Source organism: Gouania willdenowi, unplaced genomic scaffold (genome assembly GCF_900634775.1).
Source record: "Gouania willdenowi unplaced genomic scaffold, fGouWil2.1 scaffold_358_arrow_ctg1, whole genome shotgun sequence".
Lineage (NCBI taxonomy): Eukaryota > Metazoa > Chordata > Actinopteri > Blenniiformes > Gobiesocidae > Gouania > Gouania willdenowi.
The window spans coordinates 14034-33441 of NW_021145120.1; the positions used below are offsets into that span (position 1 = coordinate 14034).

General features: G+C 37.9%; 1 protein-coding gene across 1 annotated transcript; it reads right to left on the reverse strand.

The window, feature by feature from the left end:
* Nucleotides 1–1551: 1551 nt before the first annotated feature.
* Nucleotides 1552–18875, reverse strand: LOC114459848 (protein NLRC3-like). The gene is made up of 9 exons (XM_028441999.1): nt 18366–18875; nt 14269–14376; nt 13940–14044; nt 9988–10235; nt 6963–8763; nt 6715–6888; nt 6474–6626; nt 2305–2351; nt 1552–2182 (listed from the first exon to the last, which is right to left on the reverse strand). The coding sequence occupies exons 2-9, from the start codon at nt 14319–14321 to the stop codon at nt 1656–1658; spliced, it is 3108 nt and encodes a 1035-aa protein (XP_028297800.1). The 5' UTR covers nt 14322–14376; nt 18366–18875; the 3' UTR covers nt 1552–1655.
* Between the last annotated feature and the right edge of the window lie 533 nt (nt 18876–19408).

Consider the following 19408-nt stretch of genomic DNA (forward strand, 5'->3'; position numbering starts at 1 on the left):
TATGTGTGTGTCTGCCTGTCTGTTTGTCTGTCTGTTTGTCTGTCTAATTGTCTGTCTGTCTGTGTGTCTGTCTGCCTGTCTGTCTGTTTGTCTGTCTATGTTTCTGCCTGCCTGTCTCTGTGTGTGTGTCTGTGTAAATGTGTGTCTGTCTGTCTTTCTGTGTGTGTGTCTGTCTGTGTTGCTGTCTGTCTGTCTGTCTGTCTGTCTGTCTGCCTGCGTGTCTGTTTGTCTGTCTGTCTGTCTGCCTGCCTGTCTGTCTGCCTGCCTGTCTGTCTGTGTGTCTGTCTGTGTGTCTGTTTGTCTAAGAGTCTGTCTGTCTGCCTGCCTGCGTGTCTGTTTGTCTGTCTGTCTGTCTGCCTGCCTGCCTGTGTGTCTGTCTGTCTGTGTGTTTGACTGTCTGTAGGTGTGTGTGTGTGTGTGTGTGTTTGTCTGCGTGTCCGTCTGTCTGTTTGTGCAGCTGTGTGTGTCGGTCTGTCTGTTTGTGTAGCTGTGTGTGTCTGTCTGTCTGTGTGTCTGTCTAAGTGTCTGTCTGTCTGTCTGTAGGTGTGTGTGTGTGTGTGTCTGTCTGTCTGTCTGTGTAGCTGTGTTTGTCTGTCTGTGTGTCTGTCTGTCTGTGTAGCTGTGTGTCTGTCTGTCTGTAGGTATGTCTGTCTGTAGGTGTGTGTGTGTCTGTCTGTTTGTCTGTGTAGCTGTGTTTGTCTGTCTGTCCGTCTGTTTGCCTGCCTGTGTGTATGTCTGTCTGTCTGTGTGTCTGAATGTCTGTAGGTGTGTGTGTGTCAGTGTGTGTCTGTCTGTCTGTGTGCCTGACTGTCTGTAGGTGTGTGTGTGTGATTGTCTGCGTGTCTGTCTGTGTAGCTGTGTCTGTCTGTCTGTCGGTGTGTCTGTCTGTCTGTCTGCGTGTCTGTCTGTCTGTCTGTCAGTCTATGTGTCTGTCTGTCTGTGCGTGTGTGTCTGTGTAGCTGTGTGTCTGTGTCTGTCATTCTGTGTGTGTCTGTCTGTGTTGCTGTCGGTCTGTCTGCCTGTCTGCGTGTCCGTTTGTCTGTCGGTATGTCTGTCAGTCTGTGTAGCTGTGTCTGTCTGTCTGTGTCTGTCTGTCTATGTGTGTGTGTGTGTGTTTGTCTGCCTGTCTGTTTGTCTGTCTGCCTGTCTGTGTGTCTGTTTCTTTGTCTTAGTGTCTGTCTGTCTGTGGACTTGATTTATATATAGCGCTTTATAACCACACTGAAACAGTCCCAAAGCGCTTTACATATCAGCTCATTCACCCAATCACTCTCACATTCACACACCAGTGGGACAGGACTGACATGCAAGGCGCTAGTCGACCACTGGGAGCAACTTAGGGTTCAGTGTCTTGCCCAAGGACACTTCGACACATAGTCAGTGTAGCTGTCTGTCTGCCTGTCTGTCAGTCTATGTGTCTGTCTCTCTGTGTGTCTGTCTAAGTTTCTGTCTGTCTGTCTGTCTGTCTGTGTGTCTGTGTGTCTGTCTGTCTGTGTAGCTGTGTGTGTCTGTTTGTCAGTCTGTCCGTCTGCCTGTCTGTCTGTGTGTCTGTCTGATTGTCTGTCAGTGTGTCTGTCAGCCTGTCTGTCTCTTTGTCTTAGTGTCTGTCTGTTTGTGTAGCTGTGTCTGTCTGTCTGTCTGTCTGTCTGTCTGTTTCACAGAGGACTCAGAGACACTGAGGAACCAAACCAAATCCCAAACCCAGGATACAGAGTGTCAGTGAAGGAGGTACAGACGGTGTGGATGAGTGTCAGAGAGTCAGAGGAGACTTCATAGAAGGACAGACGTCCATCAGGACAGTCCACATACACTCCTACTCTACCAGAGGAACCACAGGAACAGGAGGTACGTGTGACTTTGTTATTGTGTCTGAAGGAGTAAAAACCACTGTAACATCTCAGACTCCAGGACTGATTATTAAATCCAAACAAACAATCATCACTGTTTCCTTTCCTACTGATTCCTCTGTAACTCACTGCTATAGAAACATATCCATTCCACTCCACCTCCCAGTAACAGTGACCAGTCAGACCAGTACTACACAGAACCTGATAGGAATCAAATCTGTCCTGATGATCAGGATAAAGCTCCTCCTCCTCCACACGTGTCACCATCCTGTTGTTGTCAGACAGTCTGAGTTTTCTGTTGATGGAGTTTGTGTCGAGGTGAATGTGACAGAAATCTGATGAGACACAAAGAAACAACAGTTGATCATGTGATGCTTCATTGTCTCTGTATCACTGACATGTTCATTCACTCAGAGCTTCATGAGGACACTTTGAATGAACACACACACACACTTACACTTCCTCACACCAGCTTTGATCCTCTGCTCTCCTCCATGGTCCGCCCTGCAGGAGCAAACACAGGCAGTGATTTACACACCTAAAGAGTCCAAAGTGCTGCTCAGAAACCTGATGCCATCTCCATCAAGCTCTCCATGTTTCTACTGGTTTGTCTTCAACAGCTTCACCTTCTTCATCTCCTTCAAAGTGTTCCTCTCTTCATCCTCACTGATTGGTTCCACCTCCTCTGATCTTAACTATACACTATTATATATATGTATATTTACACTATTTGGTCCTTTGTAGTTTAAATAAGTTTAGTAGTCGTACATATTTTTATTCTTTTTAGTTTTTGAATGTGGATAATATCACACACTAAATCATAATTCTCCCTTTAGAAATACATTTGTCTTATGAATTCTAATACATTACAATGATAAATAAATGAATAAACAAACCTATTGATTGACTGTATATAGTGATTATTTCAAAAACATAATAAAAAGGAAAATTAAACATAAGACATCAATACATATTCACAGGAGTATAATTTACTAACCTCTCAACACTTCTCTTTAATAAATAATAACAATAATCTTGATAAAATATATTTATGACTTTGTATCTAAAACTTCAACATTCACAACATTCACATAAATGTACATATATATACACTAACACATATAATTACACACCCATATATAACTGATAAATAGAGATTGATAAAATACATATACACCCATACATATATATCTACACATAAACACACACATGAAAAAAAAAGAAAAAGAAACATAGATTTGAACATTAGCTGAACAACTTTACACAAATAATTAACACTAGAAATAATAATTATAAAATACTTTAGTTTAAATATATTTTATTACTTTAACTTTTACAACTAGAATAGGCTAAAAATGAATTAAATGAATAAATGAAGACTGAGACACAAATAAATATAAAAATGAATGAATTAAATAAAGAAATAAGTAAACAAATACTTAAATAAGTCAATAAATAAATAAATAAGTTGATCTCCAAAGGCACCAAATATGACAACACAAAATACTTTTGTTATAATGACAATTTACCAAAAACCTCTTGGGTAATAATAAAATAAAATAAAAAATCAGGACAACTTTGTTTTTTGAAAATAGCCAAACACACATTATAAAAACTTATAGACTCAAAATGGCTCCATCCAGATAGTTTTGATTATGTTAAACTCAGAAGAAAGAACAAACTGTTTCCTACAAAAACATGACATCGAAATAATAATAATAATAATAATAATAATAATAATAATATGAAATAATAATAATAATAATAATAATAATAATAATAATAATAATAATAATAATAATAATAATAATATGAAGTATGAAATAAGAATAATGATAAATAATCTGATCTGACTGATCTGACTATCAGTTTGAATATTATGTTACAACTGTGTAAAATATTGTCATTTTCCTCTCTTTATGTTCAAAAAATCTCACAACTAAAACCCTTATGTGTATTTATATCCTCAGATAGATAAATAAATATGTAGACATGGATAGAATTAGATAGAAATTATAACTTGAAATATTTTAAAAAAATCATAATCAATTTTTTGTCGTTTGTGCTTCAAAAGCTTCCATATAAATTTGATAAAGATTGATATTAATTTCTGAAAGTCATTTCCTGATTGGTCGCTGTGGGCAGGCAGGACCGTGAATGTATTTTTCCTCACTAAGAAATAAGAATCAATCAATCAATCAGTTAAGGTTCCTGCTGTGGGTTTTCACATTCACATGGAAAGAGAAGTGATATTAAAATAAAATACACACACACTACATAGCAATCATAGACTCACCTCACTATGTGGTTGTATGTAATAAAGAAATTATAAAATATGTATTGAATAATTCTTACAACACCTTTTGTAATCATGTGATGTTTTATAAGATTGATTTTGATGAGCATGTATTCAGTTATTGTTTGTACAGATAAATATAAGTGGCTTATTTCAAGTTTACTATGTATATTCAATTTAAACACAAATCATGTTTGTATTCTGTTCTGTTCTACTTATAACTTTTTTCTTATATTAAAACATAGTCTAACAGTAAATCCAAATAAATGTAATAAAGTTAAATAAAAGTTTTTGTCCCACTCTAACAATAGTAAACAAAATAGGAATATAACTTGAAATAAAATTAAAGGAAAAATAACGTTAAAATAAATTAACAACCTTACTTTAAGTAACCTGATATTATAATTTCCAAACAACGTTAATATAACATATTAAAACATAGTCTGAATTAAATATTTTGTCGTATTCATAATTTTATATAGTCACACTGTTAAACAGTGTGAAGAGAGGAAATGTTAGAATGGATTATTATTCATGGTTTCTTTTTGTGTGTAATACTATAATTATATATCTTTATACTCAATAAATCTATTCATAAAATATATTCAGGTCAACTTGTTAGCTGTCATTTTCAGAACAAGGACAGTTTCAGAACATCTGATTTTAACTTAATCTAAATCTAAAAACAACACAACCATGTACGTAAACGAAGAGACAAATCAGATATAAACAAGACAATCAGATTAACACTAAAATGTTAGTTTGACCCAAAATGCACAAAGTCTAAATCATTAACAAATAAGAATAATTATATTTTAAAATTAAACTTAATACATGTTAAACAACTCATGTTCTATATACCTAAATAAATCACATAAACAGACACCATAGACCCCTAAATGATCAATAATAATGAATAAATCAACAAATCTTAAACATAATTTGTATTGCTTTAAATCACCAGTAAATGACATTTTTAACTAATTACAAGGAGCTGATCATTTGATTTCTAAATATATAAAAACACTGATAAATCTATGTTTGGGGTCCAGGGAGTGAGCAGACCCTGAGGACCACAGCTGTGTTTTAGATGAGTGTCTGTTCTTCTATTGACTTGTTATGACTTGTTGATTCATTTTCTGTTCATCTCTAATAAATTGATTGATTGATTCAGCAAAACCTCTGACTATGTCTCTCTGTATGAAATCTCAGGTACTGAACACCAGAGTTAGCTCAAAAACTCTAACAATTATTATTTGTAACATAAGTCTACAGTTTGAAATAGATTTAAAATGTTTTAAAAACATACATATTTCTGTTTTAATAATTGTATGAGTGGGTCAAGTTAAACATTTTATTATTTTATTTTATTTTATGCATCGTTGGAATGTCTGTGGTAAATAAATATTTTCATATTTTAAAAGCAGGGTAGGTGATTTTTGAAAGCTAGCATGATTTTGAATGTAGCGTACCCCCCTCCCCTCTGTGCTCCGTCTCACTCACATGCATGAGCACAGCTGCTGCAGAAGTGGATCTAAGCTCATTGTTTGTATTGTCTAGAAACTCCATCGTCTCATTCAGCAATAAGTAAACAGTAAACTTTATCATTATAAACTGTATGTTAAAAAACGTGACTAAAAACTCTGTTTTAAGTCTGTCACCAATAACGCGTTTTGGTTAATAAAAAAACGAACCATCTTTTTTCATTGGTCAACGTTTTTACAGGTTTACAGCTGATACACATGATGGATTTTCTTTGTTCCTTTTTCAGAGCTCATAAGATCTTCATTTCTGTCAGAACATTAAGAAAATTTCAACCAAAAACTTAAAAATTGTATCTGGAAAAAAATCCCCTACCTTTTATTGATTGATTATTTGAAGCATTAGTTTTGATTTATACAAGTGCATAGTTTTAATTTTAGTGGTTAGTAACATTTAGAGCTGGAAATTTATTTTAATTTTCAGTCAATAATTCACATTTTGGTTCATCTCTAATTTTTTGACTTGATAACTTGTGTCAGAGAAAATATTTAAATGTAATTCCATAAGATATATTTAAATTTTTTATGAACACAATCCTCACTGATTGGTTCCACCTCCTCTGATCTTCTCTGTCATTCCTTCATCTGCTCCTCATAGTTCTCCACCAGCCTCTCCTCACTCCTCACTACCTTCTTATCTCTGTCCTTCATCCCTCTAACCTGTCCCAGTCCTCCTCCTTTAGTGTCCCACCTCTCACACCTTCATCACATTCCTCTGATACAGCTCTCTGTCACACATGTGATGGGGATTGATGTGAACATGTGATGAGCTGCTGTGATATGTCTCACCTCAGAGTGTTCAGTCTCTGAGAGAGCAGCTTCACTGCTGAGTTTCCTGGATGGTTGTAGCTCAGGTCCAGCTCTCTCACACTGGAGGAGTTGGAGCTCAAAGCTGCTGCCAGAGAAGCCCCGCCCACCTCTGTGATGACACAACCTGACAGACTGGATTCAGAAAAACATCCACAACTCAGGAAACAAGTGAGGAGACCAGGAACAGGACAATGTTGATGGAACATGTGATCTCACTGACCTGAGATAGTCCAGTTTACAGTGAGGACTCTTCAGTCCTTCACACAGCAGCTTCACTCCTGAATCCTGTAGATCATTGTTACTCAGGTCCAGATGTTTCACACTGGAGGACTGAGAGCTGAGGACTGAGGACAGAGCTGCACAGCTTCTCTCTGAGAGACCACAGAAACTCAAGCTGATGAAGAATCAGAAAAACCTTACAGATGTTTGTCTGTGACAGAATTAAAAACATGTTCTAAAGTCACATACTCAGCTTTCTTGGAGGCTTTGATCACTGGTAGCAGCTTCAGAAAAGCTTCCTCTGAAGGAGAGAAACTCTTCAGGTCAAAGACATCCAGATGTTCTTGTGATGACAGTAAGATGAAGACCAGAGCTGACCACTGAGCAGGAGATAGTCTTTGTCTGGAGAGACGTCCTGATCTCATGGACTGTTGGATCTCCTCCAACAGAGAGCGATCATTCAGTTCATTCAGACAGTGGAACAGGTTGATGCTTCTCTCTGTGGACAAACTCTCACTCAGCTTCTCCTTGATGTATTTAACTGTTCTCTGATTGGTCTGTGAGTCACTTCCTGTTTGTGTCAGCAGGCCTTGTAGGAGCCTCTGATTTGTCGGCAGTGAAAGACCCAGCAGGAAGCGGAGGAACAAGTCCAAGTGTCCGTTTGGACTCCGTAAGGCCTCGTCCACAGCACTCTGATGGAGAAGGTTCAGAATTGGTTTTTGAAATAAAAGCATCAATGACTTATTCTGTGGTTGATGTTCCAGCAGGTTGACTTTAGAGCTGATGAAGGTCTGATGGACATGAAGAGCAGCCAGAAACTCCTGAAGGCTCAGGTGGATGAAGGTGAACACCTTGTCCTGGTACAGGCTGCTCTCCTCTCTGAAGACCTGTGTGAACACTCCTGAGCACACTGAGGCTGCTCTGAGGTCCATGCCACACTCTGTCAGGTCACTCTCATAGAAGATCAGGTTTCCTTTCTGCAGCTGCTCAAAAGCCAGTTTTCCCAGAGACTCCATCATCTCCCTGCTCTGTGGACTCCAGTGTTGATCTGTGGCAGCTCCTCCATCAAACTTCACCATCTTGACTTTGTTCTGAAGGACCACATAGTGGCTGTAGATCTGAGTCAGAGTCCTGGGCAGCTCTCCCTTCTCTCTGCTCTTCAACATGTCCTCCAGAACTGTAGCAGTGATCCAGCAGAAGAGAGGGATGTGGCACATGATGTGGAGGCTACGACACGTCGTGATGTGGGACATGATCCTGCTGACCTGCTCCTCATCTGTGGACCTCCTCCTGAAGTACTCTTCCTTCTGAGGGTCAGTGAACCCTCTGACCTCTGTCACCATATCCACACACTCAGGAGGGATCTGATTGGCTGCTGCAGGCCGTGTGGTTATCCAGAGGCGGGCTGATGGAAGCAGTTCTCCTCTGATGAGGTTTATCAGCAGAACCTCCACTGAGGTGGACTCTGAGACATCAGTCAGGGTCTGAGTGCTGAGGAAGTCCAGAGGGAGCCGACACTCATCCAGACCATCCAAGATGAACAAAACCAGAAAGTCCTGGAAGCTGCAGATTCCTGCTTCTTTGCTTCCAGAGAAGAAGTGATCAACAAGTCCCACCAAGCTGAAGCTCCTCCCTCTCAGCACGTTCAGCTCTCTGAAGGTCAGTGGAAATGTGAAGTGGACCTCCTGCTGGGCTTTATCTTCAGCCCAGTCCACAGTGAACTTGTGTGTTAAGAGTGTTTTCCCAATGCCAGCCACACCCTTTGTCATCACTGTCCTGATTGGTCGAGGTCTTCCAGGAGGGGCTTTAAAGAGCTCTTCTAGTGTGATGGCTCTTTCTGCTGTGTCTGATCTCCTGGATGCTGTTTCTATCTGTATGACCTCATGTTCCTGGTTGACCTCTCCACCCCCTCCCTCTGTGATGTAGAGCTCTGTGTAGATCTCCTTCAGGAGGGTTGGACTTCCTGCTTTAGCCACGCCCTCAGACACACACTGGAACTTCTTCTTCAGCTTGGACTTCAGCTCACGTTGGTATTGATGAGCCTTTGTTCCTGAATGAAGACAAACTTAATGTTAGAGTGGAGAAGTCAGAGCAGGTTTGAATATTGGAGATCAAAGTGTGTGATGTTCTCAGTCTGGATGGTTCCTCAGATTAAATGTGACTGATTGAATTGTGTTTTCAAAAAGAAAAGCCAGCTTTGTGTCCTTCATGTGATGTTCTTCACTGTGAAGATGTTCACATGCTAGTGTTGCGTTCAAGACCACACTATCCAAGACCAAGACTTGCCCGAGACCAGAATGCACTGAGACCAAGACAAGACCAAGACTTTTGGGAGCCGAGACCGAGTCAAGACCAAGACCGAGACAAGCCGAGACCAAGACCAAGACCATAAACATTTTTTTTTCAATTTAAAAAAATCTATAAATAAATAAAACTATGACAAGGTTCAACAGTTAAATAACATCTCTCTTTAATTTTAGTTTATTTTAAATACATTTGATGGACAAAAAAGGTGCCAGCAAAAAATTAACTAAAATATTAAAACTACTACTGCTACTGATAAGTTCACAATTATTCTACATATTTGAAAACAAGATTTTTATGTCAGCTGAATGTACAGCAAGTGTTTAAAAGCATTTCTGCCAAGAAATAATGATTCTTGATTCTGGTTCTTTGAGTTGTCACAGATTTCACAAGATAATTTTTTTTAGTTTGAAAAAGCCTTTACACAGGTTATTTTTATTAATTCACTTAGTTGATATAGTTTAATTTGGTTGCTGTAATGTAACTAGGATATTAAATTAACAAAGGTTTCCAACTGTAACTGTAAAAGTGAAACTTTCTGAAATAAAACTACAAACAAGTTGTCAGCAGTGTAAAAAACATAGAGCTACAGGTAGATGTGAAACTAAATAAAACAAACTCAAACCCTTGCGCTCCGCGGTCCAAACTGACACCGTAGTCACACACGTATGAGTGTCACACATGTCACTAAGTCACATTAAGGAAGGTTGTGGTTATTATACAGGGTGGATTAAATAATGAATAAAGGATTGTTTTATCCCGTTCTTCTCCGTGTTATTATCACATTATAAAAAAGTTTAAAAATAGCAGGAATTAGTGCTGGTCTCGAACGGCCTTGACGGAAAATCCCGAGTCCGAGACAAGACCGAGTCAAAATGCTTCAGAGACCGAGACAAGACCAAGACCTTTAAAATTTGGTCTCGAGACCAAGACCGGTCTTGACCACCACAACACTACCACATGCTCTTACTGCTCTGCAGACGCTCAGCCAGCTCCTCCTGCTTCATCCTCTTCAGGAAATACAGTATGATGTTCAGAAAGGCCTCCCTGCTCCTCCTCTGCTCCTCATCTTCACCCTCCATCTGACTCTCTGAGCACTCTGGATCATCTCCATCCACAATCTTCTGCATGTGTTTGAGTTCAGCCTTAACAAAGCTGATGATGTTGTCCTCCAGCAGCTGGAACACAAACACATTAAAGGTGATGATGAGTGAAGGCCTGCTGCAATCATCTGTGTGTGTGTGTGTGTGTGTGTGTGTGTGTGTGTGTGTGTGTGTGTACAGTGGTTTGATCACAGGCTGACACAGGTTTAGTGTCTTTGTAGACGTACACACCGTAAAGATGGAGTCAGGCTCAGCTCCAGAGGAACCATCCACACCCTCCAAGCTGCTGTGGAGAAGACACAGACACTCAGACATGCTGAGGAGCAGCTGGAGGAAAGCACAGGAAGCTCTGCTAACATCATGTGAACATCAGTAACAGTGGGTGATGTCCTGCAGAGCCACAGTGCAGTGAGTGTGGAGCAGCCTTTGGAGCTCAGCTCACGTGTGGAACATCTCAGCATGTTTCCACTGAACAGGAGAACAAGTCTGTTGGATTGAGGCTTTATTTGGCTTCAATCCTTCATAAATCTGAAGATCACATGCTGTCTAAGACTCACCTACACACTGGAGACCATTCCTACAAAGCCTTTTCTCTTTCACCTTCCACTGTTTGCTGAGATTTACATCAACACCACTTCAATAACAAACATAGTCCATCAAAATGTTTTTTTTTTTTTTTATTGGGGGTGCTTACCACTCTCAATGAGCCACTTTTCATTCTGGCTGTTTAACACACCACACTAAATAGGACAAATATTTAAAACACAATATATATACAAAAATAATAAATAATTATGAAAACACCATACACGTATAAAACTAATTAACTAAGGCTCCTGCGGTGAGGGCGGTCCAGGTGAACCAATTTCTTCTAAAGCTGGCGGTCCCGTACCAGCAGATCTGCATCTTCCACAACAAGTCTGTGTTGTCTGAGATCGCATGTTATGATGTTGACCCATTGTGGGCGGGTCTTGCCTCCTGGCCATCTCCAACCTGCTGCCCTTGAGTCAAACTGGAGAATAGCTTTGGTCAGATGGTCAGGAGGTAGGTGAAGGACATGGTCAAACCAGCATGTGTGTCACTGTGCAGCCGAAGCAAGATGCTCTAGGTTGACATGTGTGGGCTCTTAGCACTTCATTAGAATAAAAATAAACAAATAAATACTTGAAATCATTTAAACTGTGAACCCTGAATCTATAATCTATGAAAGTTTAACTTTCTGAATGAAATTATAGAAATTAAACAACTTTTCCATGATATCCAAATTTTTTATAAAGGGTCTGTATAAGAGGGTGTACACACTTTAGCAACCTCATTCTCTCAGTTTTTATTTATTTATTTTTACTTCATCTCCCTGAAACGTTTCAGTTCGTTTTTCAATTGTATTGTACAGGTTATAGGTCACATTAAAGGTGGAAAATACTGTGAAATTAATTATTTATATTGTCCCTCCTCTGCTTACTCTCCATAATAGTTTTGAAGCCCTCTCATACTAAAATAAAGACAGACTCAGTCCAATTGAGCGACTGAAACAACCACCAGGAAAACGTCTCCACCACTACAGGGACTGAATTCCCATCAGTCCAAATCCTCCATAGCCCATCTAAAACTTCTCAGAGCAGCAGTACAGAGACACTCTGGTTCCACGTACAGCCCTACAGACATCAACAAACACCGCTCTACTCCACCTGCTGCAGAGCTGCTTCTATGCAGAAAGACCCCAACGATGGAGGGTCCCTAGCAGCCATCAGTGACCCTCTCACCATCAGATGCTCCTGGTCAGTGTAACAGGTTCACACACATTCCTAGTCACTCATTATTGGTGATTCAATAACAAGGAACATCAGATTATTTAATGTCATCACACACTGTATTCCAGGTGCTACAGTTCACACTATCTGAGACAAACTGAACCAAATGTTACCCACGCTGCCACCAACTGTCACTAAAAAAGTGTTACATGTAGGAACAAACAACAACGTTTTAACATGGTCAGACCAGATTATGAAGTGGATCAGATCTGAGGGAGTATAAAAGCTCCGCCTCCTGGTGCGCAGCACTATTGTTGCTTTGTTGCTCTTCACTGTCATCATGGAGATATATTCATGATATTTATTTAATCAATCAATCAATCACATTTTATTTATAAAAAGAAGCTCCTTTCATACAGCAAGTGTAAGATCATAAGCTCCTACTCCTGCAAAGACGCTCGCTCTGCCAGTTTTCTCCATTGTAGTGATTGGTCAGACACTGCTAGCTCCACCCCTTTCATGTGAACGTGCACGTACCCAGGCTGAAAACACTTGGCTATAATTAGTGTGTTGTTATCGACCTTCGTAGGACAGCATCTCTCTGACAGGGAGTGTTTGGTTAGTTGAAGCTAACAGAGTTTAATCCAGGATATAATAATCTAGATTAGTAGCATAGGGCCTTAGTGTCAGACACTTTGTTTATTTGTTGAATCCATAAATAAAGCCTTGATAATAAAACCTTGACCTGTTCTCTAGCACCACCATCAAGACAAACTTTTACATTAGAATTCATTTATCTGGAATAGTTTTCATCTAAATCTTCTCAAAATTTACTGACAACATTAATGAGCACTAGAGTATGAACCTATTGGTTGTGGTGATGATATGACCTTTGACCTTTACTGCAACGCCACCATCAGGTCAAACTTTCACTTTTACAGTTAGTGGATCTGGAAAATATTTCATCTAAATCTTTTCTAATGTGTGGTGAACATTCATGACTCTCACACAATGAACCATAGTGATTGATGTTGGTGACCCCCCCCCCCCCCCCCCCCCCCCCCCCTTATAGATTCATTTACTTATTTCTGTTATTTTTTTGTAACATTAATAATAATAATAATAATAATAATAATAATAATAATAATAATAATAATAATAATAATAATAATAATAATAATAATAATAATAAAAACTCAAAGCGTGAACAGAAACAATTATTCCTTCACACCAGTCATACTAGTGGTGGTAAGCTACATTATAGCCACAGGTGTCCTGGGGCAGACTGACAGAAGTGTGGCTACCATTTGGTGCCTACGGCCCCTCTGACCACCACCATCATTCATACACAGTTCATACACATTCCTATGGAGTTATTCACTATAAAGTTTCACTCCTCTTTTAACAGTGGATGAGTTTTTATTTATTTTTTTTTTACTTTGTGGTTTTATTGTTTTTGTGGTTGTTTTTTGTGTGTGAGGGGTTTCACATGTTTAAAAATGAAAAAATGAAATATCAGTTTTACTTTACAATGTCATATATCAACTCTGCCTCTGTAGGTGGGGAGATGTAAAGTCACACACACACACACGTTTTACACCGATGTGTGTAATATATGTTCATCACAATGAATAAATATCATCATGATCATCTTTTGTTCAATTAATTGTATCAAATTAAGAAAAGTCATGAAATATGGAGCAAAAAAAAAGTCTATTATTTTTTGAGTGATAAACATTGAATGAGGTCAAACTGACATCAAGAATAATAGGAGGGTTAAAGGGATAGCTGCTACCATATATGGTCAATTGGAGGCGTGTCTTAATGTAAATGAGCCTGAACGTGTGCTAGCTTTAAAACAGGTGGGATTAATCAACACTGCTGTGTGTACGACCTCTGTCCACACGCTTCATAAATACTGATTCTTTTTGTACTGGTGCACATTCTACATTTCATTGGTCTGAACGTATTTAGAACCAGTTCTATGAACGGATCAATAAATGAGGCCCCTGGACCATCAGGAAGACAACCAGCAACCTTCTTTATGTGGACTCACTGTGGGTCAGTAGATGGACCTCCTTTGAAGTTAATGCCTTTGTTCATGGACTGGTCACTTCTAAAGGACACACAGCTGGGTCCAGGTCCAGGTTCAGGTGTGAGCTGCTTCCTGGTCCTTGAACACACGCACGCACGCACGCACGCACGCACACACACACACACACACACACACACACACACACACACACACACACACACACACACACACACACACACACACACACACACACACACACACACACACACACACACACACACACACACACACACACACACACACACACACAGTGTAACACTGATGTACAGAGGTGTGAGTGCTGAGCTCTGACGTGGTCTCACCTCTGATCTTCAGTCTGGATCTCATGTTGTTCCTTCACCAAATCCTGACCCATCTCCACGTCACGAGATGATGAGCTGAAGATATGAGTGTGAGACAGACAGCGCTACCTGAGTATCATGGTAAAGAGTGTAAACACACATTAGAGAAGATAAAAGATGTCAAAGCTCTGAGTTTCACAACAAATATCTGGAGCTCTGAAGTTTAACAGCACACTGACTGGATGAGAGTTAGTGCTACACACTGTGATGCTAACGCTAAATGCTACACACTGTGATGCTAATCCTAAATTCTACATACTGTGATGCTAACGTTAAATGTAATGCTAACGCTAAATGCTCTACTAAACCATTTTAAAAAGAAAATTTCTGTTTCTTTTTAATGTTTACCAACCAAGCTAGTTAAGCTGTTTTTTTTTTCTCTCAATTTCAGATCCTTCATTATTTAATTTTACATTGTTAATTGCACTGACTGTAATTCATATATGTATCGGATCGGCATCAACCAATAGAAAACACCAGATATCGGTATCGGAGGTGAAAAAATCAGATTGGTGCATTCAGTGTGACACGAGTATGTGGACAAAGATGGAGGACAACGCCACCTTTGGACTTTCACCCAACAAAATATAACACAAGGCACTCAAGCCTGTATATTAATTTCAAAAGTGACTTTATTACTAATGCTTTTTAAAACCATTAAAAACTGCATTCATACAAAAAAAGGAAGATAATGAACAGAGTATAAGATGATCAGTGCTAAGGCTAACCATGAAGAAGAGGAGATAATGCTGAGGATCCCAGGGAAAAGAAAACAACATATTCACTACTAAACAATGAAAAGTAGAATATTTACATTTCCTGAAGAAAATATAAATGAGGATGCAGGTGCTGGCACTGTATTAGCTTAGCATTAGCATTAGCATTAGCATTAGCCTAGTGTTAGCACTTGCCTAGCATTGAAAAAGTTGATAAAAGCTGAAATGTGTTGATTGTTTTATCTGAAAGTGAACAGACAGATGAACATGTTAAAGGTTGAAATCAGTTGAAGAATGGATGAACAGCTGAAGTTCACTGTTGAAGGTTTAAAATATTCGAATGTGGATGAAAAATGAAAAGTTAAATAGTTTAAAAAAAAAAAGTTGAAAAGTTAGACATTATTTAAAACAGCATAAATTAAATTATTTGAACAGTTTGACACCAAACTTGTTGAAATGTGTTGAAAATGCAGGAGTAGTTAAAGGAAGAGGGAATAATAATAATAAAAACTACAAATTTAATAAACTATCTACTTGAAACTCTAGTAGAAGCGACAAAGCAAACACCATTAGAGAAATGAACAAACTACAAATATATCAAAACTTAAACACAATGTACACAATGAGAAATGTCAGGATTAAAGAACAATAAAACACACACACGCAGAGTGTAGACTTTAGACAATAGTCAATCATCAACTGCCTTATTATCATGGAAACCACTAAAGATACCACACGATACACTGTGGTGTCCCCGTAGGTAAATGACTTTTGGACTCCAAGCTGCATAAATAAGCTGCTAACACATCATCTATTGCACAGAGTCATTTTACACAAAACCTACAGACAATAAATAAGAATCAAATACAGAAAGACACATCAAAATAGAAGGAATAAAAATATAACATCATGGCATTATTGCACAGTCCTGCTACATTATTATGAGGCACCAGGCACATGCAGAGTGTGTGTGTGTGTGTGTGTGTGTGTGTGTGAGTGAGTAACTTGAATTTGATAACACATAATGTCAGTTAACACATGCTAATTGCTAATTTCTTGCCACATATCAAACATACATATTTAGCCGACATGTTGGCAGGTAAATGAATCTGTTCCCACACAATTAAAATGTATATTTACTTCTAGAATAGTCTTTAGTTGGTTTAATTATCTTACCAGGGATTTAAAACTTCAGGTTAACCACAGGTGTTGGAAAGTTAATGGTCTGTAGATGTTTCAGGAGGTGAAGTAGGAAAGTGCTGAGTCATTGCATAATGTGATTTATTTTTAAGTTAACAAATTGTTATATCATGATTTTATTTGGTGTCAAAGTCATTAATCATTAAAAACCTCTGTGAGAAAATAGTTATTTATTTCAATATTATTTTAAAGCTATAGGGAGCCATTACAAAAGAGTCAATGGGCCACATAAGGCTTCAGAGCCACATGTTGCAGACCCCTGGCTGAGGATAATTAATTAACCTTATTTTAATCATTATCACACAACGTTAGCCAGTTGTTTAATTTGACCTGCTGTGCTAATGCTAGTGCTAGCACTGGTGCTGCTAAGTATGTCACAGACACAGCTTACTTGAGTATAACCCCGTGTTGTGTGGCCAAATGTTTGGACATATTGGTTGTGTTAGCGCCGTTAGCCACAGATCCTTCTAGCAGGAATTACAGGTGACCATCCCAGAGGTGTGGTCTGTGATTTAGGTCAGTGATTCAACTGAATTGTTCATAATACAGTGAGCAGGTTACACGTTTTCTATCCTTTTATGTCTTTATTTGCAGGTTTGGTGTTGAAGTAATCCAAAAGTAATCAGTTACATTACTTTAATATAGTGATACTAAGAGTAAGTTACTGATTCCTTTTTTAACAAATAACTTGTAATTTGTACTGAATTACTTTTTAAAAGTAACCCTCCCAACCATGACAACATATTCACTATTGTTACTATTAATATAATCTTATGTATCTTTGATTTTCAAAAAGTTTTATTCCCCCCATTGTATTTATTATTATTATTATTATTATTATTATTATTATTATTATTATTATTATTATTATTATTATTATTAATACAATTATTATTATTCAAATTATTATTATTATTATTATTATTATTATTATTATTATTATTATTATTATTATTATTATTATTATTATTAACGTCCTCGGGGTAGGTGCTTGGGGGACCTCATTGGCTGTGGGTTAGCCTCCTCCTGCTAGATGTCGAAACCATCATTGATCCCTCTTCCTTTAATTTATATATATATTTTTTTTATTATTATTAATGAATGAATGAATGTGTAAGTCGTGTTAGTTATACCTCCCCCCCCAAAAAAGAAATAAATAAATCATTTAAAAATTACCAGCCGCCCCTTAAATTGTAGCAAAAGTATGTCAAAAACACAATATTCAATAAACTATTAAAATATAGTAGAACAGATTTATAAAATACAATTAATGGATATGGAGTCATTAGGTTATTGCAGTTTTTTCAACCTTGGGGTCAGGGCCCCATGTGGGGTCAGCCTGGAATTAAAATGGGGTTTAAATGTCTCGTAATTAAAAAAATTAAATTAAATTAAAAAAAAAGTAGATGAAAACTTTTTTTTTAATTATTGTTTTTCAAATACACATCACAGACAATAAATATCAAATAACTGTATCCTATACGTAAACATTCTCAAACATATAAATCTGGTTCAAATAAAATACAGTATATAAATACATAATCCTGGCTACTCTGTTTTAATAACACACTTTAATAAACATACTCAGAAACTAATTCGAAAAAAAAATGTCCCAGGGGTCGCTGGACATTTGTGATATTAAAATGGGGTCATGGCCCAGAAACTTCTGGGTTAATGTAAAGAAAAAAGAAAGTTTATATAATAATACTAGTTTAGTTTCCAGGTGAAAATGAGTGTAGATATTAAAAGTTACAGGAGGGGCCCAACAAGATGGTTTGTACCCAGAACCCAAAATGTGGTGCTACGCCCCTGCCTTTCCCCCACATATTAGTCTATTATTAACTTGTTGTTGGCTCCTCCCCTCACACTCTAACAGCACAATACCATTATTATTATTATTATTATTATTATTTCACACACACTTACTATATTATAATGTCTATGACTTGTAAAGACAAAAAAATAAAAACATATATCCAAATAGACACACATGTGCATCCGTACATACATATATACATACAGTACCTGTACATATGTATATATACATACAGTACATGTACATATGTATATATACATACATCCATGCATGGACAGAATATCTATAAATACATAAATGTATCTCTCTCTCACACAGACTCAAACCTTTTTTCTACAGAGTTTGTTCCTGGAGGTCTGCTGTCCTTCCTGTTTCAGATGTTGGTCAGTTCTTCATCAGTGTGTGTGTGTGTGTCTGCTCTGTGACTGTGCGTGTGTGTGTGTGTGTGTGTGTGAGGTGAGGACTCCTCCACACCCTCATTCCTTCCCAGTATAAAACATATGAAACCAGTTTACCCTCATTCTGCTGTGATGCATCACCAGTTACTGTAATTAAATACACCAACAGCTAAACCTGTCTTTGTTCCAGAGCCTTTTCAGATTTGAATGTAGTCCTAGTAATAATAATCACATTAAAAACACACTTCAGATCAGGCTTTACACCACCAGGATGTTTGGGACAATCACAGTTACAGTTTTTATCAGTTGTTAAACACAAATACTGCTATTTGAGACACAATGACCACAACATGTAACTCATGCACCCCTCTACTATGCTCACTGACTGATCACATGACCAAACACCTGTCACAAAGGTTTTTAATTATCAATCAGAGCTTCAGCATAAAAGGGCAACAGGTGAGTGTTTATGTTTTGGACCAATAAATGCTAACATTGGAAACAGAGGCGGAGCCAGAGGAGTGAGAGGAAGAGGAGGAGGAAGAGGAAAGCAAAGGACTGTAATCTCTGATGAGATCTGAACCACTTTGGTTGATCATGTGATCAATCATGGTGTTACAATGAGAGAAGTCCCCACATTGTTCACACACTCAACTTTGAATGAAAAAAAAAAACATCTTTTACGCTGGAAAATATGGTAATAATCGCTATGTGGACGAGCTTCAAACAATTTAAGTTGTGCACAAATTAATATGATTTTGCCAAATTAAATTAATTTCATGATTCCACATTTCTTTATGCAGTCCAAGTATGATCTATACTTATGAGCTAGTGTCTATATAGACAAGAGAAAGGTCATCCTACAGGGTCATATCTCATCACCATATATGGAATCACCTTGCTCTAGAAATAGATGAGAAAAAGACAACCTATCAATCAGTGAAACAGGGAGCTTGTTGTTTGACCCCCAA

What these genes read in the sequence shown, in the direction of transcription:
- LOC114459848 (XM_028441999.1), bottom strand. Translation starts at nt 14,321, where the DNA reads ATGGGTCAGGATTTGGTGAAGGAACAACATGAGATCCAGACTGAAGAT. An exon ending in AAAGCCTCCAAGAAAGCTGA is followed by an intron (nt 6,889 to 6,962) that starts GTATGTGACTTT and finishes ATTCTTCATCAG; the next exon opens with CTTGAGTTTCTGTGGTCTCT. An exon ending in CAAAGCTGGTGTGAGGAAGT is followed by an intron (nt 2,183 to 2,304) that starts GTAAGTGTGTGT and finishes GTGTCTCATCAG; the next exon opens with ATTTCTGTCACATTCACCTC.